Raw genomic sequence first — 24415 nt, 5'->3', positions numbered from 1 at the left:
GAAAGAAAAGCTTGACGTGGATGCTTCAACCTCTGTCGTCGGCTAACGTCGCATAAAGCCATCCAATAATTATTAATTATTAGCTTTGTATCACGACCAAAGGACAGCATTGCTGGACTCCCATCAAATCAACGAATTCCACCAACAAATGGAAGTGAGATAGTTGTCTCACAACCATTTTATTTTGGGAGGTGAATTTATCAGTCTTACTCTCTTTTTGCAAAATTCTGTTTATTATAAGCATTTTTTAGTACAATTATTTTTTTGTTGTAGTTTAATTAAATTAACGAATAAATTTAAAATATAAACTTAAAATCGGTAAAATATTGATTGTCTATGTTTAACTCATTTATTTGGAGATAGTATACGAGAGGACTAAATATGTCAAGAAAGGTAGGTAATGGTCCAACTTTTTGTTTGAGTGGACAGAGAGCCCAGTGAACTGATCGTATGAGCCCAGATCGATCGGATCAGGCGAGAGCCAGAGAGCGAGAGGAGAGAGACAGTTGCTTCCTTCCTTCCCGCACATCGCGGTTGTCAACTTACCATCTCCCTCTGGTTCCTTTTTCTCCAACGACCTTCTCCTTCCTCTTCCGTACCCACCTTTCCCCTTCCAATTCATTCTTCCACATTCTGTAAATATACACCCACGCACTCACAGAAAGAAGAGAAGAGAGAAAACAGAGAAGCAGCTCGCTTTTCTTCACTCTCTTCTGCATTGTAAGTTCACTCGCATCTCCTTCATTTGTTCAAAGCTCCCATCTCCATCAAACTCTCTGCAATTCCCAACTTTACGTCCGATTGCCTCTCAATTTTACTGTTATTCCGATCTAGTAGTACGAAGTTGCATTTTTCTACGCATCAATGCTCAGATTAAAAGTCAATTTTTTGTTTTGTTTTTGTTTGCTGTTAATTGATTCACTGCTGCTATTCTCATCACCCCTGTTTGCCTGTTTCAATTTTTGCTAATTTCATTCGCATTTTTATGTAACGCGGAGGGAGGTCAGAGATTTTGTCACCATTTTTAATATAAAAATATTAAAATTAAGCTGGATGAGTGGGGTGGGTGATACCCAAAATTTATTCAATTTAAACCCCTCTCCACGTTTGTACTTGTTTTGTCTTTGATGGTCAAAACTTGAACTGCCCATTATTTTTTTCTATTGAAATTCATGACGGTTGAATTGCATCTTTTGTTGGTATTATATTACATTCAAAAGTCAAAAGCTTGGATATACTTTACATCCCATTTGTTTGTATCTGATTTTGTGATGTATTTTTATATGTAAGGAGGTTTGATGGATGTAGAAGCATTGTAAGTTTGTAACTGGTTCTACCCATCAGGAGCTGTCCCGGTGCTTTTCGTGACAATGGTTCTTGGGATAAGATCAAAGAGCAGGAAGAGCGCGGCCGTTGAGGTTGATTACCTCATCCATGTGCAGGAACTCAAGCCATGGCCCTCGTCTCAGGCTTTGAGATCTGTTCAGTCTATTATGCTTCAGTGGGAAAACGGTGATCAGGTTTCTGGATCGTGTATTTGCAATGTTGGTGATGGGAAGATCGAATTTGGCGAGTCTTTCACGCTTCCAGTCACTTTATACAAGGAGAAATCAAGAAAAAACGCAGTTCGCGACACTTACCAGAAGAACAACTTGGAGTTTTACTTGTATGAACCTCGAAAGGACAAGGGAGTGAAAGGTCAACTCTTGGGGTCGGCTGAGATCAATCTTGCAGACTATGGGATCATTGTGGAAACCCGAAATGTGAGCACTCCGCTGAACTGGAAGAAGAGTTTTAAGAGTTCAGCGGAAACGGTTCTTTCTGTTAGTATTCAGCCGTGTGGTAAACCGAGCTCCAGCTTGACACCAAAGAGCAGCTTGTCCAGAGAAGAGTCTCTGGAAAATGAGGGAACTGAATCTGTTCCAGGGTCTGTGAATGATGGCACTGACGAGATTGCCTCTTTTACCGATGATGAGTTTGATGATGATGTTTCCTCGCATCCATCACACACTGTAAACTCCTCGGCTGTTGAGACAACAGTCAGTTCATCACCTAGCGGTGAAAAGGTATGTGAAGTCATTTTTAAAAGTTCTCCCTTTTAGATCAGTTTCTTTGCTTAGCTGCTCTTATAATTTAAAAATATGATATCTCCAGTTGCATCAAAACTATATGTAGAATTAGGTTTATGGAATTTAATTTAGTTTCAGATCCATGGTTGTAAAATGAATAACCTCATCGCTGATATTAAGGTCTTCAAATACAAATTCTGAGAACCCAAATAGTATGACTTTAAGTACCAGCACAACCATCCTTTTCATAATCATTCTCATGTGTATGTCCAAAGAAGTCCAATTTACTTTTGTTTGTCCGTTACTTCTGCACCAATCAAATATTGGACAATAACTTCCCTGACAGTGTTCATCCCGATGGTTGCTTCTCTTTATCTGATTCAATTCATTTGTGTATTTTCAGATTGTTTAACCTCCATATATAATTAATTTCAGAATGTACTAGAATCAACAGCCAATGGCACTAGGAGGACTTATGGGGAGCCTGCTGTACAGTCAATAGCAGCACCTGCAAGCACAGGGGTGACTTCAGTGGCTAAAGCATTAGAGCACCAAAATGGAAGTTCATCTCCACTGTCGTCAATAGGCTCTTCCTCCATTCTGCTGAATTCTGCAAATGATCGTGCTTCTTTGCCTAACAGTTCAAAGGAGAGTGTTTCAATGCCAATCCTGAAAAAATCAATCACCCACTCTGTTCTTTCAGTGTCTTCACCCTTTGGCTATCAAGACAGCCATCAGGAATCTGGTTACCATAATTTTAAGGACAACAGAATTCACATAACTCGTTCTAACAGAAGTGCCAGAATGCATGAAAATGCTCAAGATCTGATCAAGGACAATATTGTCCGTAACCATGCTGCTGAAGGTTCATCCTCAAGCACATCTATTCAGGAGGACACAAACTCCACATTTGCAAGCAATGCAGATTCACAAGCCTTTCGAGAGGATGGTCATCTCTTAAAGGCAAATCAGTATACTTTTGATGACAAATTAGCTTCTCGATTTTCACAAGATGCTACCAGAAAACAAGTCAGGTTAAAGAGTGAAACTTTTACACCCGGCAGGAGAGTTGTTGGAGTGCAGGGAAGTAAGGTTAAAAGTAATGAACTAAAACATGTAAAGTCTGTGCAGTTACCTTTAGTATCAGCTCAGAACAATAGACAGTCAAGCAATAATGAGCTTCTCGAAAAGTCAAAGGAAGCTGAAACTCCTAAAGATGCTTATGTTTATGGTAGAATTAGCGCGACAAGTGAAAGAGAACAAAAAACAGTCAGCTTTTCCGATGGCAAAGTTGACTTGGAGTCTACAATTGAATTGCTTAAGGAAGAACTGAGAGAAGCTGCTGCTGTTGAGATTGGCCTTTACTCTGTTGTCGCTGAGCATGGGAGCCACACAAATAAGATTCATGCTCCTGCTCGTCGACTTTCTAGATTCTATTTTCATGCTTGCAAAACAAGCTCTGGAGCTAAGAAGGCAAATGCAGCAAGAGCTGCTATCACTGGACTAATCTTGGTTTCTAAAGCATGCGGAAATGATGTTGCAAGGTATTAGAGCTAAATAAATGGAAACTGAACTCACCATTTTAATTTACTGGCAATGCCTTATCAGTAAAAGAAATGATGTCCAAGATTAATTCATATGCATTTTTGTTTTCTTTTCTTTTTTCTCTTGATGATCCTAATCATTTGATGCTTTGAGTTCTAAACATCTTCCAGAATGCGAAGATAATTATCTTTTAGTTTGACGCTTCACTGTATGTTTTGTTGCCAATGAAAAGGTTGATATTCTGGTTGTCGAATTCAATTGTGTTGAGAGCTATTGTCTGCCAGTCCTTGCCCTGCAGTAAAGGTGGCGCTGAGGGGGCTTTAAAAGCAAAGAATGGGTTTCTTCCTCACAAGGAAGAGAACAATTGCACTCTTGAAAGTTTTGATGATTGGGAGGATCCGCAGATATTTATGGCTGCTTTGGAAAGGTTTGAAGGTTGGATCTTCTCCCGAATTGTTGAGTCTGTATGGTGGCAGGTAAAACCCATATTATTTTCAGTTTTCTTCATTATTGGCATCATCACCTCTTTTCATTATCTCACTATTGAGCTCTACCTACAAGAATTTAGCCTAGATCTGAAAGCCGTTGCTATTCATGACAGATACGTATCTTGTTTTCCCTCTTCAGAATATGACTCCATATATGCAGTCAGCGGCTGCGAAGGGCTCAAGCTCAAGGAAAGCCAATGGAAGGAAGCATGGTTTGGGTGGTCATGAGCAAGGTAACTTTTCTATGGAGCTGTGGAAGAAGGCCTTCAAAGATGCCTGTGAAAGGCTCTGTCCTGCAAGAGCTGGTGGACATGAGTGTGGCTGCTTGCCTCTGCTGGCTCGTTTGGTAGGTTTATGCATCATAGTCCCTTCCTCAATGTGTACGTTGAGCTTTTCACTTCACCTGGGAACTCCTAAAGGTTATCATAGAACACTGTGCATGAATGTAGTTGAAAACTTGGTGCAAATGCTATAGGTAGCCAGAGCTACACCACCAATGTTTAAATGAAAATATATCTAATGTTTTATTTATGTATCGAACTCTCAATAGAATTCCAGGACTTCGTTATAGTGAGCTTTTACTATTGCGGTGTGTTTCCAAATGTCATTTAAAGATCTGTCACATGGTTTTTCTACTTTCCTCAAAATTTATGCAGACTTATAGAATGCTAATCTATGGTTTTTCAGGTAATGGAGCAATTAGTGGATAGATTGGATGTGGCTATGTTCAATGCTATTCTTCGTGAAAATGCTGAAGAGATGCCCACAGATCCTGTGTCCGACCCCATAAGTGATTCTAAGGTTCTCCCTATTCCAGCTGGAAAGTCGAGCTTTGGGGCTGGTGCACAGCTAAAAAATGCGGTGAGTGTGGACCTCATCTTGTGAGGTTATTAGTCACATTGTTTTTTCGGTTGCCGGTGAAAAGTCACAATTTTTATTTTTGGAAAAAAAAAAAAAAATAGTAGTCTTGCATTTCGTTGATGGAAGGATTGTGCTTGTTTTCATGACCGCAGATTGGAAGCTGGTCTAGATGGCTTACTGATCTATTTGGCATTGATGATACTGATGCCCCTGATGATAATACTGAACTCAGTGATCACAAGGGACAAGAGTGCCCAACATCCTTTAAAGCTTTCCGTCTTCTTAATGCTTTGAGTGACCTCATGATGCTTCCATTTGATATGCTGGCAGATAAATCCACCCGGAAAGAGGTAAAGACTGGGATTGTGTCCATGCCCCACAGTTAATAAAAGAACACCAAGTTTATATAACTCCCTGCCATTTTGTAATAATCACTGTTTCATGGATTTCTGAAGGTATGCCCTACATTTGGTGCATCATTGATCAAGAGGGTTATATACAATTTTGTTCCAGATGAGTTTTGCCCAGACCCAATTCCCACGGCAGTTTTTGAGGCTCTTGATTATGAGGTACCTAAGAGGCCCTCGAATATCTCGACACGTAACGATTCAGCTTATTTACTGAACTTCATTCCTGTTCGAATGGTGTAGGACTGATTTGTTATCCATTTTGCTTGTTATTTATTTAGGAGAATTCAGATGCTAAAACTGACTCTGCTGCAAGTTTCCCATGCAACGCAAATCCTACAATCTATTCACCACCTCCAGCTGCTTCACTATTAAGCATTATAGGAGTAGGTAGGAAGTCTAACTCTCTCGAGGAGTGGGTCATCAGTGCTTAAGAAATCGTATACAAGTGATGATGAGCTCGATGAGTTGGATTCACCGATGACATCAATCATCATAGACAATTCCCCGTCTTCTCCCAGTCCATTGGCAGCCAACTCAACACCGAAGTGGAAGGGTGGTCGGAATGCTGTCAGGTATCAACTCCTCCGTGAAGTTTGGAAGATAGCGACTGATCTTCCCTTTCATGTATGTATCTGATGTACCCGGGGCAGTTGTTCAATTTGGGGGCTCCCTTTACTTCTCGCTTGTACATAGATGAGTATTTATACAACGTTACAACGATATGAATATTGAGGCAGTTTGTTCCACAGCAGTGGTTATCCAGGTTAGCGGCTGTAATCTAAGCTTTCATGGAAGCCTGTTATTTTTTTGAATAATGATATCATGTAGAATAAGTTTATACATATACCCAACCTTAATCTCGGTTTCCTTGTCTCGTTGTCTATGGACTTGAACTATGGGAGCAGGCAGGCGTTAGCCGATACTTGTCTATGGAATTGAGTTATGCAAATGTTGAACTGTTGAACGATTCATTTGAACTGAAATTTCGAGGATGTTGTATGAGAAAGTACCCATTTCTCGAATCAAATACTTATAAACATAACAGCAGGAATACAGTTCAAGATTTTGAATGACTACAGGCTACAGTACCACGCATCTCTGGCTATCTTTGTTTGCACCTGCAAACACCCACAACGAAAATTCATGAGCCACTGGCTGATTTGAGTGGCAGAGACAAAATTATGAAAGATATAAGCCAAAACCCGAGAAGGAAACCAAGCAAACAACTAGAGCCTATTGCGCCTTCTGGTGCATATAGTTTTTCCAGGAAACAGATGAGTAGGAAATGAAGAAATCTTACAACTTGGACTGTGTACCAGTAGTTGCAGCAGGCAGTGCGTCGTAGTGTCCATAACCATGATAAAGTACGCGGATAGGGTTGTCCTTACCGTACTCTTGACCATATTCGGCTATGATCTTGAGGTCGCCGGAATCCTTGTCCCGCATATAAACTGTAATCGGCATCCTAGGAATGAAATTGTATCATTAACTGTAAGATCGACGAACCTACGTACCTTCTGAAATATATAGAAACTTTCTTAGCATAGGAGTATATAGGACTTACCGTAGGACATGTGAGGACATAAGCAACTCAGGTTCTCCTCCCCAAATGTGGGGCTGTCGCATCTGTACAACGTACGTTTCAAAATCATCTTCAAGAAACCTGCAAATAAATTCAAAACAAATTTCGACAAGCGATTGACAATGATTTTCAAAGCAGTTTAAATCTGCATCGAGGCAGAAGTTATCGAGATCCAGGTTGGTGAGATCTTTACGAAATTTACCATTCGGTGTCTGACCTCCGTCTGATGAATTCATCGACCACCTGTCCAAATTATATCACCATTTTACGTAGGAAATCGAAGGACAAATAGCATCAGTATCCTTCTGAATTCAGTAAATTTGAGTTCATCGTGTACCTTTGATCTGAGCTCGTCGGCAAGTTCTCTCTGAAGGTTGTCACTTGGAGATGGTTTCCCTGCCCTTAGAGAAGCGCCGTGAACCACAGACCGGAACAAACATCTTCCGTCTCCACGTATGCCTGTACGAAACACACATAAATTAACAGTTGATGATCGCAAAACACATTTGCATTCAGTATTTAAAACATGAAAATAAATTGTAAAAATAAAATAAAGCGAAAAAAAAAAAAAAAAAAAAAAAAAAAAAACCCAATACCTTGATCCATAACAATTTACCAATATTCCCAAATTAAGGAGTACAAATTGGGAGGAAATTTTAGTAACCAAATGGCAGACAAAGTGCATGGATTCAAGAAACGAATCTATTATAACACCAGCAGATACATGAAGAAAAGCACTTATATACGAAAACCACACCAGACATATGAAGAAAAGCACTTATACGAAAAGCACAAGCAATTCGTCTGATTACTGAAGTTAGGAATAACAAATTAACATGCATTCAAGAAATAAAAAACTTCCATTCTAAATAAGAAGAAAAAAAAAAAACTTTCGTAACAAAAAACAAAGTTAACAAATGAAACTTTTGTTACCGAGAAGATTTTCCCGTTTCGGCATCGGTTGAATTCAGATTAAGCAGTTGACAACACAAACAAAAAAATCAGTAAAAATGCCAACTTATATGAATGATGAATCTTCATCTTTTTGCTTCTTGATTTCGATGTGCAAAACTGCAATTGAGTCTCAGCCGTTGAATGAGCTCGACATCGACTGATGAGACGACAGCTCCTCCACATTTCACAGCCTTTTGCTTTCAAAGAATCGAATTCGATGCTTTTAATTTTGCTTTTCAAACTCTCAAGTTTCAACCAACGACCAACGGCTAGGATCCGTTACGTGCGCCCTTTTCCAAGCTCACTCAATCGACGACGTAAGGTGTATTCATGCATGTAACACGTGTCAATAACACATAGAACTCCCCCGCTAAAATCAATAGGACCCGCTCGTATCCAACTGGCAGGGCGCCAAAAATGAAACTTCGCCCTTCCAAACAATAGATTTTGGTTTTTTTTTTTTTTTTTACTATTTACAGGTGCTTTCAAATTTAGGGTAGAAGACTTCTCTTTGGAATAAATATAAGGCCAAAATCCTTAACCACTTTTCATGATATGGATTCCCGGGCATCCTTGGCGTCCCAGGTAACAACATCTCTCTCCAATCTCAAACCTCGATGATTTAAGTCGGAATCTAATTTTATGTTCATTTTCATTTACATTCTCTTCAAAAAACATATGTTCTTTATTAAAAAAGGAACATGCATCGTTATTGTATCAACATTGTTGAAAATATACCGGTAACATAGCCGCTGTTTTATGGCAATAAATGACATTGACACATTATCAATAACATGTCGATAGTTTGTTCTGGAACTGAACTATTATTTTCATATGTGTCACATTTGCTTTCACATTTTTATATGGAGTACCATATTTAATGTGCATGTCTGATTAAATTTGGAATTTCTCAGGAATCAACGCCGCAAATCAACATGATCAGTTCCAGAAAACGCCCATTTCACACTTGTGCGGGTTCAATTTTACTGGTAGCTCATAGAGCCTTCACCATAGCCCAAGGTCTCAATGGACCGCTAGGGTTCATAATAAAAATTGCAGCCAGACTAGTCACGTTGGCCGGAACCTTGGCTTATGCCTTGCAATACCAATGGCTCACAATGGCAATCCTCTCATTCATCGATTATCGAATTTTAGCCCTTGAAGACATGATCGAGAGATTTTACCCTCCTTCACACATTGTGTTCGACAAGATTGACGACCTTGTCCAAGTCACCGAATCCCTGCCTGGAAAATTTGACAATGCCGTTAGCAAAATCCTGGCACATTTCCATCACGTTTCGTTTTTGGATTGGACGTTGGTGCGTGCCATTTCGCTGCTGAATTTTGTTGCGGCTACATTGAACTATTGGAGATTGTCAAACGGTAGGAGGGAGAAGGAGATTAAGGTTGATACAAGCAGCAATATTCATCGAAACGGTGGACCGGGTTCGGTTCATGAAGCTGACTGGTCTACCCCAAATGGTAATAAGAATAATGCTGCTGCAAGTGGTGATCAGATTAATAAGGGTAATACCTTTTCTTCTCCTCGTAGAGGTGTTACTTACAAGGAAGTGCTTCTGCAGAAGGGAACAAATAAAGGAGGGATTGGAAAAAAAGAAGAGAATAAGGTTAATAACAAGGAAGAAGTGGAGAGTAGTGTCACTGATGATGATAGTGAAACCAACTCTAAAGATGACCTCCTTGAATTGTTCGAATCAGCGTGGCTTATGACATCGCCCGGAAAAAATAAGGGAAAATACGCGCCACGTTCAGTTTCATTCATTTTTTGACAAAAGTAGCATGGTTTTAACCACTCTTTTCACGAATAACAAAAAATTGTGCAAAAAGAATGCTATTCTTGAGATAAGGTTATATATTTAGCTAGTTTTGTTAATATGAAACATTAAGGTAATTTTTAATGTTTTAGAACTTGGTAAATATATGTAGATACAAAAATGACAGTGTTATTTGGCTGTCCAATTCCATAAACCTTGGGAGCTGAGTAGGATTCTTTGTGTTATGATAGAGAACTAAGCATCAGTTGGTTCTGTACTTTAGTTTTGGCATCACATCAAGAAATGCAATGGCTGTAAATAAAATGTTATATTGTTTGTGGTTTGTGGAATTTACAAAATCCACCGAGTGTGCTCTCAAAATTTGCAAAGCAAAACTCTCTTATGCATCATTCTCATTATTACTTATCGTTTCTTCACTCTCAAGTCTCAAACGATATCAATTTTGTCAGATGCGACAAACAGGGGTTACATATCAACAACTAGCAAGGTTGGAGTTTTATTTTTTCGAATGAAAACGGCTCTAATCGGCTCTCTAACTGCGAGGAGTGGCTTAAGCGTGCCGTTGAGGTACTTGGAGCAATGCTTTTGGGAGTGACTGTTTAAAAGATCATGCATGTTGCTTGTCACTCCTTGGAATGTAAAAAAAGACGACAGCTTGAGTGATGATCTTTCCTTTACATAAATTATTTATATGCCCGAAATGAAAAAAACCCTGGCTTATGTCAAGCAACATTGTTTAAAAAATATTGCGTGACTCCTCCCTTTCGTTTGTTTAGTCTGGATTATATCATTAGTAAAAAGGATAAAAGAGTCAAACATTTTTTTTTTTTAAATTTCCCATGCATTTTTTTTGTAATTAAAATGCTTGCTTTGAGATAAAGAGTCGCTCAGGGTCTTCAATTGATTAAAGTTCACAACATAGCCATTTTTGTAGAAACCATAACTACGTACGGTTCTATAGGCGCATTCCCATACATACAATGTATAACGTAAAATCATGCTAGGTTTTTATATAGCATGGCCACAGCTATGAGAGGCTGAGCTTTCTCTAAGGTGATGCCAAACTTCTCTTCCATGTTCAAGGTCTCTGGTACAACTCCATTTTCAAGCTTCCAATCGTCAAACGAGTTAATAAGCGAGCCCAACATCAAATTCAACATTCTCATTGCCAATGGAAATCCAGGACATATTCTCCTCCCACCACCAAACGGAATAAGCTCAAAGTTTCCCCCTAAAACATCAATTTCCGAATCCAAAAACCTCTCCGGCATAAACGAGTTTGGATCGTCCCAAATGTTGGGATCTCTCCCTATGGCCCATGCATTGACCAATACTTGTGCACCCTTTGGTACAATGTACCCGCAGATTTCAACATCTATTTCGGCTTTTCGAGGAAGTAGAAATGGAACGACTGGGTGCAATCAGAAGGTTTCTTTGATTATGGCTTGTAAGTAAGGGAGTCGAGCAATGTGTGACTCCTCAACTGGCTTTCCTTTGCCGATGATTTGCTTCAGCTCTGCTTGTGCTTGTGATAGTTTTTCTGGGTTGCGGAGTAGCTCAGCCATTGCCCACTCCAATGTGCCTGAAGTTGTATCTGTGGCTGCAGTAAACAGATCCTAATTGACCAAATGGCTAATTAGCCTGAAATTTTAATATATCAAAATGACGAGAATAGAAGAAAAACTGATTACAAACTATTATTCTTATTCGCCACTAACTAGTAGTGAAGTTCTTCTTCACTTGTAAGTTTGAGATCTTAAATTTAAATCTCCAAAATAACGAATTTATTACCAATTTATTCCTCCTTTTCCATAGTGTAAATATATTATTGCATAAAAATATATTCTTATTCTACTGACTAAAAGAAAGGAATTTTTAAAAAATTTGATAAGACGCTACGTAGCAAAGGGACTACATTTTTGTCAAGACTTCATTCCTACAAGGTTGAAGTAGGTGTATTCATAAAGATCTAATCTTGAAACAAACGGGACATGAAAGCAATTTTAATCATACTCCAACAAAAAAAGACTTGAAAACTTTGAGTTTTAACGATAAGGACAAAATAAAGTGTAAAGTAAATAGTACTAGGTTTGACTTTTTAGTGTAAAAATATAGTTTTTCGTTAAAGTAAACAATATGATTTTTCGTTATAACTCCCAAAAATTAAATGAGGCTAATATAATGAATGAAAAAACCTACTTCTACTAACTCAAGTGACCATATGATTATTGGGGCCCTTAAACACCCACCCTCCACCTTCCCCCTTTTTATTAGATTATCTTTGACATGGATCATTACAAATCTGGCTAAAGCCGAAGTCAACGAGGGCACAACTGTGAAAAAAAATTAAAGTCCCGAGGACAGGGTTATCCGATAAAAATTTCACTTGTCATATAACTCTTATAATGTTGAGAGATATAATTCATTCACTAAGTTTTAGTGCTCTCAATAATTCTTCCTTTAAATACGAAAGGCTCCCAACAAAGCGTGTATATAGTCCTTCACCCCCTCAAGAATAGTAAGCAATAATAGAGAGCCCTCAAGAATAGTAGGCAATAATAGAGAGCCCTCGTGAAGTGTCAATTATTTATGTACACCTCAAGTGATGCACATGATGGCCAGTTTAGAAGGTACATATAGCGACACAACTCATAATTAACAAAAAAGTAAATGACCAGCAACAACAAAAATTAATGATCGAAGAAAACCTAGTTACTTTTTAATTCATCAAATCAAGAACAATATGTGGTAGGAACTAACCAGAAACAAATGCTCAGTTTCAGCCATGTCCATGTCCTTGCTTTTCTCTTCACTGAAGTTTATAAGTGTATCCAACATATCTTTAGTTGTGACATAATCACGTGATTTTCTTGACTCCAACCTTTGTGTGATCATGCGGTCAAAGAGGCTGATCATCTTCTGGAAGTGATTGGCCAGACGACGCCGTATTCCCATGGGATCGATCTTCTTAAGTACAGGAAAATAGTCAGCCAAGTTTGGCTTCCCAATCTCTTCAACAATACCCCACACCAATTCCTTATACTCTCTAGCCGTATCACTATTCGGGTCCGCCAAATCCACAGACAATACGGTACGCGACATCAAGTTGAGCGTAGTTTTGAAAGCAGCACTTCTAACATCAACGGCTTCACCTTTTAAAACGCTTTCGTTGACCTCGGATATGAGCTCTTGAACTTTTAGGCGACGGTTGGCTTGGTTGGCGTCGAGAACTTTGGTGGCAAACAATTGCGAGTTGCATATTTTTCGAAGGTTTCTCCATGCCGCTGAAACCGGTTTCCAGGCCATGCCGTACTTAGCATGGTCACAGGCCTGGACCGCATCTGGGACGGTTCGGTTGCAGAAGAGTTGGTCGTGGGTTCGGAAGACTTCTTTGGCGACGGTTGACGAAGAAATTACCACCGTCGTTATTTGGCCGAGTTGCAAGGCCATTACGGGGCCGTAGCGTTGTGAAAGCTTGGTGAGAGAGAGATGGGGTTTGTTGCCAAGCTCTAAGAGATTGCCAATGAGGGGAAGTGGGTTTGGTCCAGGTGGGAGCCTTGTGGTAACTGATGATCTTCTTCCAAGTGAATAATAGAGGATGTAAATTGAGATCCATGCAACCATTAGACCTAGTAGTATGCAACTCAAGATGTCCATCTCTGAGCTCTGTCTCCTCGTTCTCCTAAACCTTTAACTTTGTTGCAATTGTTGAAAGAGACGATGAATGTTGCGTATATATCCAAATCGAGAAGTGATTGGACGCATGTGGACTACATTATTCTTACCACTTTTTGTATTTTCATTTATTTATTTTTAATTCGCAAGTAAAATTTTATTTACTATTTTTAATTTGTAAAAAATTCATAACTTCTTTACATTGGTGAGGTTGTTTCTTTTGAATTTTATTTGACAATTATTTTACTATTTTGCACTTATTTAATTAATTTTTTTTTCTTTTTAAAAGTTATAAGAAGTGAGAAGCATTTTTTACAATATGAAAGATTTATTAAAATTTACGTTCTCCTTTATATAGAGATAAATTGCGTGTCGTCTAGAAAACAAAGCCATTGAACAAAAGGACACATTGACATACCCCCGACCCAGAATGTCCACCTGAACTCCAACTCGAGCTGTGCTGGCCGACACCTAGAGGGTGACAAAGCCATAAAATGTGGTGGTGTGGAAAATATGAATAAATTTAACCTAAAAGTGCCTAAATGTAAGAGTGTGCTTATGAGCAGGAACAAACCTAATTCACACATGATGTAGAGCATAAGTAAAGTACAGTAAAGGTAGATTAAGAATTATACGTCGAAGGTAATCACCTTTACCAAAGTTTGTCAAGAATCCTCGTCAACAGGAGAGCTTAGCCACTAAAACCTGGAGTAGCGAAAAACAAGGGTGAGTGGGCCAAAAATAAAGTTTTATAAAAACCTTTTCGAAAATATAATAACCCCTCGCCGTAAAACAAGTATAGTTTCCAAAATATACATACTACATATAGTAAGAAAATGCTTACCGTAACCTGCAATAGCTTAAGAATTCAATTTGTCACCATTTTTCGTACATAGGCATATAATTAGTAATCACAATATCTCACATAAATAAGTATATCATATCGAGTGCTCATCGACATATGCTAACACATGAGTTCATGCAGAGGTATTCTGGCATGAACATGACTGGGTGTAATAATTATTTACGCTCTAATACTACAATCAAGTGAAGACTAGCGCTATGCGCATCACATACGAGTCCTAATTGCGTATAACAATTTAGGACAGGACTGACACCTACAATGGGTCCAAAGTGAGCGTATGGTGCGATGTGAATATACATGTGAAAGACTGGCCCTGACCTGGGCGAGTATTAACACCTGTGCAGCACATGATGAGCAGATAATATAATCATGATCATATAATGGTAATTGGTAATTCTAATAAACCATAACACTATTCATGACCACTAATATAATTAAAGCATTCTATACTAGTACGCATATCTGTGCATCCCGCAAGATTCAGAATTATTTCGTAAATTCCATCACTTCACCAATTCTTATAAGCATTAGTCTAATTCAAGCATACGTAAGAGATTCTTTTTCAAACATATAAATGGAAACTATATAAATATATAATATTACTCACAAATACTTGCGAGGTCACAGCCGTTCGAACTAGGAAAACTAGAGTCACCAATAATAATCGCACCTAAACGATCAAATTTGAGAAAATGGAGTGCGGATTTGGAATCAGGGCGTCGAAATATGCTAAAGATGGTCATCGGCAAATTTTACAAAAAGTCAACAGTCAACCCTAAAAGTAAATCGAAACGCCTTAATGGTCAACTATACCAAAACCTTAGAATTTCACTAAATGGATGTCAAAAATAGACTCGGAGCATCTAAATTAGTCTAGGAGGGTTTCCGAAAAAATTTGAAAAAAAATCAACAAAAGTCGACTAACAGTTAACGGTTAACTTTAATGGAATATTCCCTTCTCATAATGAATATTCTGTTAAAGTTAACTGAATATTCATTCCCTCTAATTTCAGAAATGGACTTGGACTTAGACTTGAACAAAGACCCAAAGGTTTGGGCCGGATTTGGGCTTAGGCCCTTTCTTCTTCTGCAGATTTTAGGGTGAATTCAAATGCTCCATTCAGGCGTATTTCACAACCAAAATTTGCCCATAATATATCAAAACGAAGCTAGGAAAGTGTACAACAAGATTATACCTATTTAGAAGCCCAATGGTGCTGGAGATGGCCGGAAAATGGCATGAAAAACGACTGGTCCATTGGAAACTGGGGAAATTGGCCGGAAAACTGGACAAACTTTAAATGTCCATAACTTTGTCAATACATAACGAAATTGAGTGATTTAAAAATGAAAAGCGTACTTCGGGATCAAAAAAAGAGATTGGTGGCCTACTTGACTGCTAACTCGCCATGATTTGGTCGGAAAATGGCTCAGAAATCTCGGAGGTCGCCGGAAACTAGGTAAACTTTAAACGTTTATAACTTCTTCAATTCTTAACCAAAATTGACGATCTTTATATGGAAATGAAGCTTAGTAAGAGAATAAAAAGTTTATACCTTTTGAAAATCTAAAAATTGGACGGAATTGGACTGAAAATGGCTTGAAAGCTCTCGGACCCTTTTTTTAACGTTTCGAAACTCAGTTGTTTTCGATTCTGTTTATGTGGATGGACTTGTGAGGATGAGAGGATTACGATGGTGACGTTTTGAAGCTCATTCTTTTGTGTTTGATGATTTTGTTTGGGTTTGTAGAGAGAAGGGAATGGTACGGGTTGAGGGAGAAGAAGAGAGATGTGAGAGAGAGAGAGAAAGTGAGAATGATAGAGAGAGTTTCAAATGAGGGAGACAGTATGGTCCAGAAAATAGGGAGACACGGGAGTGAGGGGAGAAGTAAGGAGTGTGGGCCCTACGTAGCCCACAAAACAAGCCACAAAAATATCTCACACGAATTTACCAAATCGCCATTCATGTTCATAAGTCCATAAAATCTCTACCCTAATTCCAAATTCAATTCTGATTGCGCTTACGCGTTCGTAGTGAAGAGTACTACGAGGATACACTAAAAGAATGTTTCATACATCTCACAATACGCTGGTCAACGGAAATCAACATCCTCGCCTCTAAGGGCAATTTCGTCAATTCACCCCCTTTAAAATTAATAAAATTGTTAAATTAAGGATGGGTTGTCACACACGTATAAATGAAATAGTTTAAATCCTTATTGTTCTCCATTCCGCTAATAAGAGCAATTCCAGCAAAGGCAGAGGCATAGGCAAGGGCTAACAAATTGATCAAAACTCCAGAAAGTTGCTCTAGCGGCTTATTTTTTTAGGGGCGATTTGTGGGCTTTACCAGGCCCGTTGGATTACCTAGCGAACATTTTTTAGGTGTTGAGCCTGTCGGTGATGGGTGATGTCAGCATTGACATCTTTGAGCAGACGGAAGGAGCCTCATGCGTACCATAGAGCCCAACAACTTTTTCTTCCTCGTGCTTCAGCCGTTGGAAAATTCAACGGTCTAATGCTTTGGACTGTTGGTTTTGCAACGGTAAAAATATTTGAATTTTGACCGTTGTGCCATATGGCACAACTTGGTGCATTTAATTGCCAAATGTGAAAATTAAGGGTCATGATTAATCCAACGGTAAATTTTTTTAAACATAATGGAAAAATAATTTTTTTTTCTTCTATAAATACCTAACTATCTCCATCTAATAATTAAATTCTTTAATTAATTATTTTTAATTAATTTTGGATTTAATTAATTTCAAATTTAATTAATTAATTATATTTTATCAACAAACTCATCATTTCAGATGAAGTCTAAAGAGTGGTGAAAGAACGCAGAGAGCAAACACCCCTCTGAGAAGATGTCTCCCAACATATGCATCCCTTTTTCATACCTGTTGCGAACAGGCATATTCTTATTATATTTACATCTATCTGCATGACATTTAGAACATAGAAAAAGATAATTCTTCTTCTACAATCCAAAGCATTTTTATTGAGAGAACCACAAAGAAATTCGCCAGAAGTTAAGTTTTCCGATGCTGGAATTCTGACTTGATTATTGAATATTGGTGAAGCAGACGTCCGTAGAACTACAAGCATTGAGTAGGGGTGAAATATTTGTTTCAAGGACATTGCAGTACTCAAGCCTTGATCTTCAGTTTATTTGTTTAATATTATTTCATTGTTCATACTTTGTTAAGTTAGTTGTTCGCATGTATTATTCATTTGCATATATAAAATTATCGTTGATTGTTTATATTTATCCAACATCAGCATGCTTAGTTGCAGATGCTGCTGATTTAAGTTTGTCAAATCCTTTTGTCAGTCAGTTTGAAGTTAGCCACAAAGAAGGCCATGACTTATGGCTGGTTTGGTATTGCTATGCTTTTAAAAAAAAAATGCTTCTGTTGTGCTGTGAGAATAAGCAACTGTGAAATAAAGGAGCAGAGTGTTTCGTAAACTTTTTTGTAAAAGTGCTTTTGAAAAAAAAAATAAAAAGCAGTATTATAGTGTTTGATAAACTTTTATGTAAAACAGATGTGAAAAAAAAGCTGGTTTTTCAAAGCTGGGTTTTGCAGCTTTGTGTTTTTGGCTTATTCTCACCCAAAATTGTGAAAAAAAATTGAAGCTGAATGTTTACCAAACATAAAAAAGCTCCCAGCTTTTTTTTATGATCACTTTTTTTTTCAGAATCACCTCAGTACCAAACTAGGGCTTAATGAAGACAAGAACATTATAGTTATACACAAGCTAGAGAAGTTGAATAAACTACAAGAACTGCGAAAATATTCCGTGAAAATATTTCTAATCCCAGCAGTGATACTCTATATGTCGCTTTTGCTTTGTAGTGCTATGAACTTGTAGAGATCCTAGTGAATTGGAATTTATCGAGAGCGACTTTGTAGGGGAAAACCATATGCTTTGATTTTGGGTTTCTATTTTAAATGGGTGTAGAGACAAATTTATATATTGAATTGGATTTGTTAGGATAATTTAGGTAATGAATTTGAGTTTAATGAGATATTGACAATTTAATTAAAAATAATTATGATGTAGAGAGTAAGTTAGGTTTGAAAAGAAATTATATGAATTCAAATAAAAATTTTCTTTAAATTATTGTGAACAATCATCACCTAACTTTTTATTTTACCTTTTTTGTTAGAAAGTCCAATCTCTCGTCACGTAGGAACAAGAAATAAGAGGGAGATCAGTATTGCAGTTAAAAGATACTATTAAGGCTTCACTCTACAAATTAGAGTTGTTGAGCTGCCTATAAACTTACCTGTAAGAATCGCTTTTGTGGACTAGGCGTTAGATCATCTTTAATGGAGAGGGATAAATGTCTAAAAGCTAAAAAAATGATCTGATTTGTCAAAAAACTTATATTCGACAGATGGTTGGGCTATAAATCTGTAGAACCTACCAGACTATTATTTGGCCAATGGGCCATCAGACTAACCAAATTTAGCCCCCTTCTTAGCCATTTTTTGAAACTTAGCTCATCAGTTTCAATAATTGATTCAAATTCAATGGTTATATTTGACAAAATCCAACGGTTTAACTAAATTTTCAATAAATTTAAAGTATAACCTTAAAAATAATAAATTATTGAGAATGGCTATGGTTAGCCTATTTAGTTGGAGATGGTACATGAGTATGGCTTGATATTGTTCATTAAAAAATAATTTTTTGCAGAGCTATAATTCTGGACGGAATTATTTTTAGCTTTTCATTTGGAGATGAACTTAAACTCCTGTTGGAACTCTAGAGCTACATTCTGAAATATGGAGTACCTGTATTCTGCGCGCCTTGTCCTATGCAAAAAGGATGTTGTACAAGAAGGGTGTTTGGCACATACATACAACAAGATTAAAAATATCAATGTTGAAGCACACAAACATGCATGATTTATATATAACAGTACAAACCGTTCATGTTTTAGTACATTATTTACAGAAAAAAGTTAGACAAATTGTAAACTATTAAGACATTTAATTGTAGTGAAGAAAATAGACAGAATTCAGTTTCTTAAAGAAACACGAATATGACTACTATTTATCTAACGGTCAAATGGTTTCTGAGTTGGGTGATTGTTGGTGGATAATATTTGAGGAAAGACGTAAAAGATGAACAGTTGGATCGCCAAAATACCAGGGTCTCTGCACGAAATTTATCTAAATTACACCAATTTAACTAATCCAAGTCTCTACAAGCATGATTCCTATTAAGAGTTTATAAATTATATGGTAGAAACATGAAAGTAGATACCAATAAGCGGGGTTCTTCTATATTTCTATAACATGGGCACAACTATGAGAGGTTGAGCTTTCTGTAAGGTGAGGCCAAACTTCTAATCCATGTTCATGGTCTCTGGTGCAACTTTTCTATGGAGCTGGAAGAAGGCTTTCAAAGATGCCCGTGAAAGGCTCTGTCCTGCAAGAGCTGGTGGACATGAGTGTGGCTGCTTGCCTCTGCTGGCTCGTTTGGTAGGTTTATTCATCATAATCCCTTCCTCAATGTGTAGGTTGAGCTTTTCACTTCACCTGGGAACTCCTAAAGGTTATAATAACAACGAAGAAGTGGAGAGTAGTGTTGCTGATGATGATAGTGAAACCAACTCTAAAGATGACCTCCTTGAATTGTTCAAATCAGCGTGGCTTATGACATCGTCTGGAAGAAATAAGGGAAAATACTGCGCCACATTCGGTTTCATTCATTTTTTGACAGAAGCAGCATGGTTTTAACCACTCTTTTCACGAATAACAAAAAATTGTGCAAAAAGAATGCTATTCTTGAGAAAAGGCTATATATTTTGCTAGTTTTGTTAATGTGAAACATTAAGGTAATTTTTAATGTTTTAGAAATTGGTAAATATACGTAGATACAAAAATGGCAGTGTTATTTGGCTGTCCAATTCCATAAACCTTGGGAGTGAGTAGGATTCTTTGTGTTATGATAGAGGAATGAGCATCAGTTGGTTCTGTACTTTAGTTTTGGCATCATCAGGAAATGCAGTGGCTGTAAATGAAATGTTACATTGATCATTTGTGGAATTTGCAAAATCGACCGAGTGTGCTCTCTCATCGGCTCTCTAACTGCGAGGAGTGGCTTAAGTTTGCTGTAGATGTACTTGGAGCAATGCTACTGGGATTGACTGTTTAAAATAATTGAGACATACAAATTAGAGGGCTAATTATAACAATTCCCGTATATTATACATACATGCATGTTGATTCTTGTAACTCCTTGGAATGGAAAAACAAAAGACGTCAGCTAGAGAGATCATCTTTATTTACATAAATTATTTATAATCAATTAAGTAAGGAAAATTTTATTCAAACCCATTTAACCTCTTTTTACACCCAATTTAAATTTTAAATGTTAATTATCTATTTTATCCTATTACATAATTACTATTAAATACAAAATGAAATTACTAATAAAACTCAAATTTATCAACAAACTCAAACACTATAATTAAACCCTACGATCACTATTTGTTTATCCTACGTTCATTCTGGCTAAAACCCTAATAGCTCTCATAGAGAAAAATAAGTTTTTTTTATTGATGGATGGTGATTTTGAAGTTTTGAAACAATATTATAGAAAAGTAGAAATCATGCTAGGTTTTTGTATAGCATGGGCACAGCTATGAGAGGCTGAGCCTTCGCTAAGGTGATGCCAAACTTCTCTTTCATGTTCAAGGTCTCTGATATAACTCCATCTTCAAGTTTCCAATCGTCAAACGAGTTAATAAACAAGCCCAACATAACATCAAATTCAACATTCTCATTGCCAATGGCAATCCAGGACATATTCTCCTCCCACCACCAAACGGAATAAGCTCAAAGTTTCCTCCTCAAACATCAATTTCCGAATCCAAAAACCTCTCCGGCATAAACGAGTTCGTATCGTCCCAAATGTTGGGGCCTGTCCCTATGGCCCATGCATTGACCAATACCTGTGCACCTTTTGGTACAATATACCCGCAGATTTCAACATCTATTTCGGCTTTTCGGGGAAGTAAAAATGGAACAACTGGGTGCAATCTGAAGGTATCTTTGATTATGGCTTGTAAGTAAGGTAGTCGAGCAATGTGTGACTCCTCAACTGGCTTTCCTTTGCCGATGATTTGCTTCAGCTCTGCTTGTGCTTTTGATAGTTTTTCCGGGTTGCGGAGTAGCTCAGCCATTGCCCATTCCAATGTGCCTGAAGTTGTATCCGTGGCTGCACTAAACAGATCCTATTTAAGACCAAATGGCTAATTAGTCTGAAATTTTAATATATCAAAATGACGAGAATAGAAGAAAAATTGATTACAAACTATTATTCTTATTCGCCACTAATTAGTAATAACGTTCTCTTCACTTATAAGTGAGAGGTCTTAAGTTTAAATCTTAGAAATAGTGAATTCATTACTATTTATTCCTCCTTTCCCATAGTATAAATATATCATTACATAAAAAATATCATTCTTATTCTATTGAGTAAAAGAAAGGAAAATTTTAAAAATTTGATAAGACGCTAAATAGCAAAGGGACTACATTTTGTCAAGACTTCATTCCTACAAGGTTACAATAGGTGTATTCATAAAGATCTAATCTTGAAACAAACGGGACATGAATGCAATTTTAATCATTATTATACTCCAACAAAAAATTAAATGAAGCTAATATAATGAATGAAAAAAAACTACTAATACTAACTCAAGTGACCATATGATTATTGGGGCCCTTAAACACCCACCCTCCACCTTCCCCCTTTTTATTAGATCATCTTTGACATGGATCATTACAAATCTAGCTAAAGCCGAAGTCAAAGGGCACAACTATGAAAAAATTAAAAGTTCTGGGCTCGAGGACAGGGTTATCTTATAAAAAAATTCACTTGTCATATAACTATTATAATGTTGAAAGATATAATTTATTCACTAAATTTTAGTGCTCTCAATAATTCTTCCTTTAATACGAAAGGCTCCCAACAAAGCGTATATCTAGTCCTTCACCCCCTCAAGAATAGCAGGCAATAATAGAGAGCCCTCATGAAGCGTCAATTGTTTATGTACACATCAAGTGATGCACATGATGGCCAGTTTAGAAGGTACATATAGCGACACTACTCATAATTAACAAACACGTTAAAGACCAGCAACAACAAGAATTAATGATCGAAGAAAACCTAGTTACTTTTTAATTCATCCAATCAAGAACAATATATAGTAGGTACTAACCAGAAATAAATGCTCAGTTTCAACCACGTTCATGTCCTCGCTTTTCTCTTCATTGAAGTTTATAAGTGTATCCAACATATCTTTAGTTGTGACATAATCACGTGATTTTCTTGACTCCAACCTTTGTGTGATCATGCGGTCAAATAGGCCGATCATCTTCTGGAAGTGATTGGCCAAACGACGCCGTATTCCCATGGGATCGATCTTCTTAAGTACTGGAAAATAGTCAGCCAGTTTGGCTTCCCAATCTCTTCAACAATACCCCACACCAGTTTGGCTTCCCAATCTCTTCAACAATACCCCACGCCAACTCCTTATACTCTCTAGCCGTCTCACTGTTCGGGTCCGCCAAATCCACAGAGAATACGTTACGCGACATCAAGTTGAGCGTAGTTTTGAAAGCAGCACTTCTAACATCAACGGCTTCACCTTTTAAAACGCTTTCGTTGACCTCCGATATGAGCTCTTGAACTTTTAGGCGACGGTTGGCTTGGTTGGCGTCGAGAACTTTGGTGGCAAACAATTGCGAGTTGCATATTTTTCGAAGGTTTCTCCATGCCGCTGAAACCTGCATCCAGGGCATGCCGTACTTAGCATGGTCACAGGCCTGGATGGCATCTGGGATGGTTCGGTTGCAAAAGAACTAATCACGGGTCCGGAGGACTTCTTTAGCTACGATTGATGAAGAAACTACAACCGTCGTAACATGTCCAAGTCGTAAAGACAAATTGGGGCCATGGCGTTGTGAAAGGTTAGTGAGAGAGATGTGGGGTATGCTACCAAGCTCCAAAGGATTGCCAATGAAGGGAAGTGGGTTTGGTCCTGATGGAAGCCTAGTGGGACTTGAACTTCTTCCCGCAAACGAATAATAGATAGCATGAACAGAGATCCAGATGATTACGAGGAACAATATCATGCAACTCAAAAAGTCCATTTGATCTTACTCTCTCCTTCTTCTCCAAACCCTTGATCTTAATTTGTTACGATTGTTGACCAAAAATAAAAAATAAAAATAAATATAGATATATATATATATATGCATATAAACCTAGCAGTGTCCCCCCGATTTACGCTAGTTACACATGCACTCATGTGATTGTCCCACGCAAAATCTGCTTGGTACATTTCCTTCAAGATATAGTACTTTAAGAAGTCAAACATGTTAACTAATTATTATGCGGTTAATGTAAGGGTAATCATCACTTTAAATCATATTTAGTAAATCATATATAACGTGGTTGTTAATGATTTAATTATTATTTAAATATTAATTAATGTTTTTACTTTCTATTATTAGTGACATATCACATAATTTACAAAATGATGAGACGTTGTTCTTTCATAACCACATCAAGCAAATAATGTGATATAAAAATGTGACCTCCTCATTATTTTAAAAACATTTAAAAGTCATAAATGTGGACAAAGAGATGAATTTTTGTTTTTCTTTGTAAAGAGTTCATTTAAATTACTGTGAACATCCATCACCAAACCTTTTACTTTGTCTTTTTTTTTTTTTGTTGAAAACCTGAATGTCCAGTCTCTCGTTAAGTAGAAACTAGAAATAGAAGGGAGGGCAATGCTTCAGTCAACAAATTAAAGGAGTTGTTGAGCTGCCAGCCAACTTACCTGTAGGAATCGCTTTTGTGGACTAGGCTTTAAACTCCGGTTGGAATCCTAGGGCTACAGTAATTCTTCAATATGGAGGGCCTGCATTCGGCGCGCCTTGTCCTGTACAACAAAGGGTGTTTGAGCACATACATACAAAAAAAACACAAGCATGGTTATATATATGTGTGTGTGTGTGTGTGTGTGTGTGTGTAAGGGCAATGCTTCAGTCAACCAATTAAAGGAGTTGTTGAGCTGCCAGCCAACTTATGTGGGAATCGCTTTTATGGACTAGGCTTTAAACTCCGGTTGGAATCCTAGG

General features: G+C 37.6%; 3 protein-coding genes, 1 long non-coding RNA gene and 2 pseudogenes across 7 annotated transcripts; 2 read left to right on the top strand and 4 right to left on the bottom strand.

Moving 5' to 3' along the window:
* The first annotated feature begins 516 nt into the window (after window positions 1–516).
* On the top strand, window positions 517–6234 carry LOC125467953. 3 transcript variants are annotated; one of them, XM_048574717.1, is made up of 9 exons: window positions 517–720; window positions 1294–2066; window positions 2505–3613; window positions 3847–4090; window positions 4242–4448; window positions 4790–4963; window positions 5116–5313; window positions 5419–5532; window positions 5652–6234. In XM_048574717.1, exons 2-9 carry the CDS (start codon window positions 1371–1373, stop codon window positions 5802–5804), a joined length of 2895 nt encoding a protein of 964 aa, XP_048430674.1. In that variant the 5' UTR covers window positions 517–720; window positions 1294–1370; the 3' UTR covers window positions 5805–6234. The 3 variants fall into 3 exon arrangements, with proteins under 3 accessions (XP_048430674.1, XP_048430673.1, XP_048430675.1); XM_048574716.1 differs by having other exon boundaries at window positions 1291–2066; XM_048574718.1 differs by having other exon boundaries at window positions 517–833; window positions 1291–2066.
* A 117-nt stretch (window positions 6235–6351) lies between these two features.
* LOC103961495 (OVARIAN TUMOR DOMAIN-containing deubiquitinating enzyme 4) lies at window positions 6352–8088 on the bottom strand. Of its 2 annotated transcripts, none has more exons than XM_048574720.1 (6): window positions 7889–8088; window positions 7293–7414; window positions 7158–7198; window positions 6938–7036; window positions 6674–6838; window positions 6352–6491 (listed from the first exon to the last, which is right to left on the bottom strand). In XM_048574720.1, the coding sequence occupies exons 1-6, from the start codon at window positions 7911–7913 to the stop codon at window positions 6476–6478; spliced, it is 468 nt and encodes a 155-aa protein (XP_048430677.1). In that variant the 5' UTR covers window positions 7914–8088; the 3' UTR covers window positions 6352–6475. The 2 variants fall into 2 exon arrangements, with proteins under 2 accessions (XP_048430677.1, XP_048430678.1); XM_048574721.1 differs by lacking the exon at window positions 7889–8088 and adding an exon at window positions 7552–7770.
* Window positions 8089–8826: 738 nt separating this feature from the next.
* Window positions 8827–10083, top strand: LOC125472826. The gene has a single exon (XM_048574719.1). It carries the CDS (start codon window positions 8845–8847, stop codon window positions 9697–9699), a length of 855 nt encoding a protein of 284 aa, XP_048430676.1. The 5' UTR covers window positions 8827–8844; the 3' UTR covers window positions 9700–10083.
* A 491-nt stretch (window positions 10084–10574) lies between these two features.
* Window positions 10575–13721, bottom strand: LOC125472806 (annotated as a pseudogene).
* A 1162-nt stretch (window positions 13722–14883) lies between these two features.
* LOC125472807 lies at window positions 14884–16266 on the bottom strand. Its single transcript, XR_007254705.1, has 3 exons — window positions 15802–16266; window positions 15606–15701; window positions 14884–15531 (listed from the first exon to the last, which is right to left on the bottom strand). It is a non-coding gene; the product is annotated as an uncharacterized LOC125472807 (long non-coding RNA).
* A 4533-nt stretch (window positions 16267–20799) lies between these two features.
* LOC108868248 lies at window positions 20800–23677 on the bottom strand (annotated as a pseudogene).
* Window positions 23678–24415: the final 738 nt, after the last annotated feature.

This window comes from the organism of the source record quoted next, unplaced genomic scaffold (assembly GCF_019419815.1).
Source record: "Pyrus x bretschneideri cultivar Hongxiangsu unplaced genomic scaffold, Pyrus_bretschneideri_v1 Contig74, whole genome shotgun sequence".
Classification (NCBI taxonomy): Eukaryota; Viridiplantae; Streptophyta; class Magnoliopsida; order Rosales; family Rosaceae; genus Pyrus; species Pyrus x bretschneideri.
Note: the sequence above shows the minus strand (reverse complement) of the source record. Positions and strands in the feature narration are given on the sequence as shown.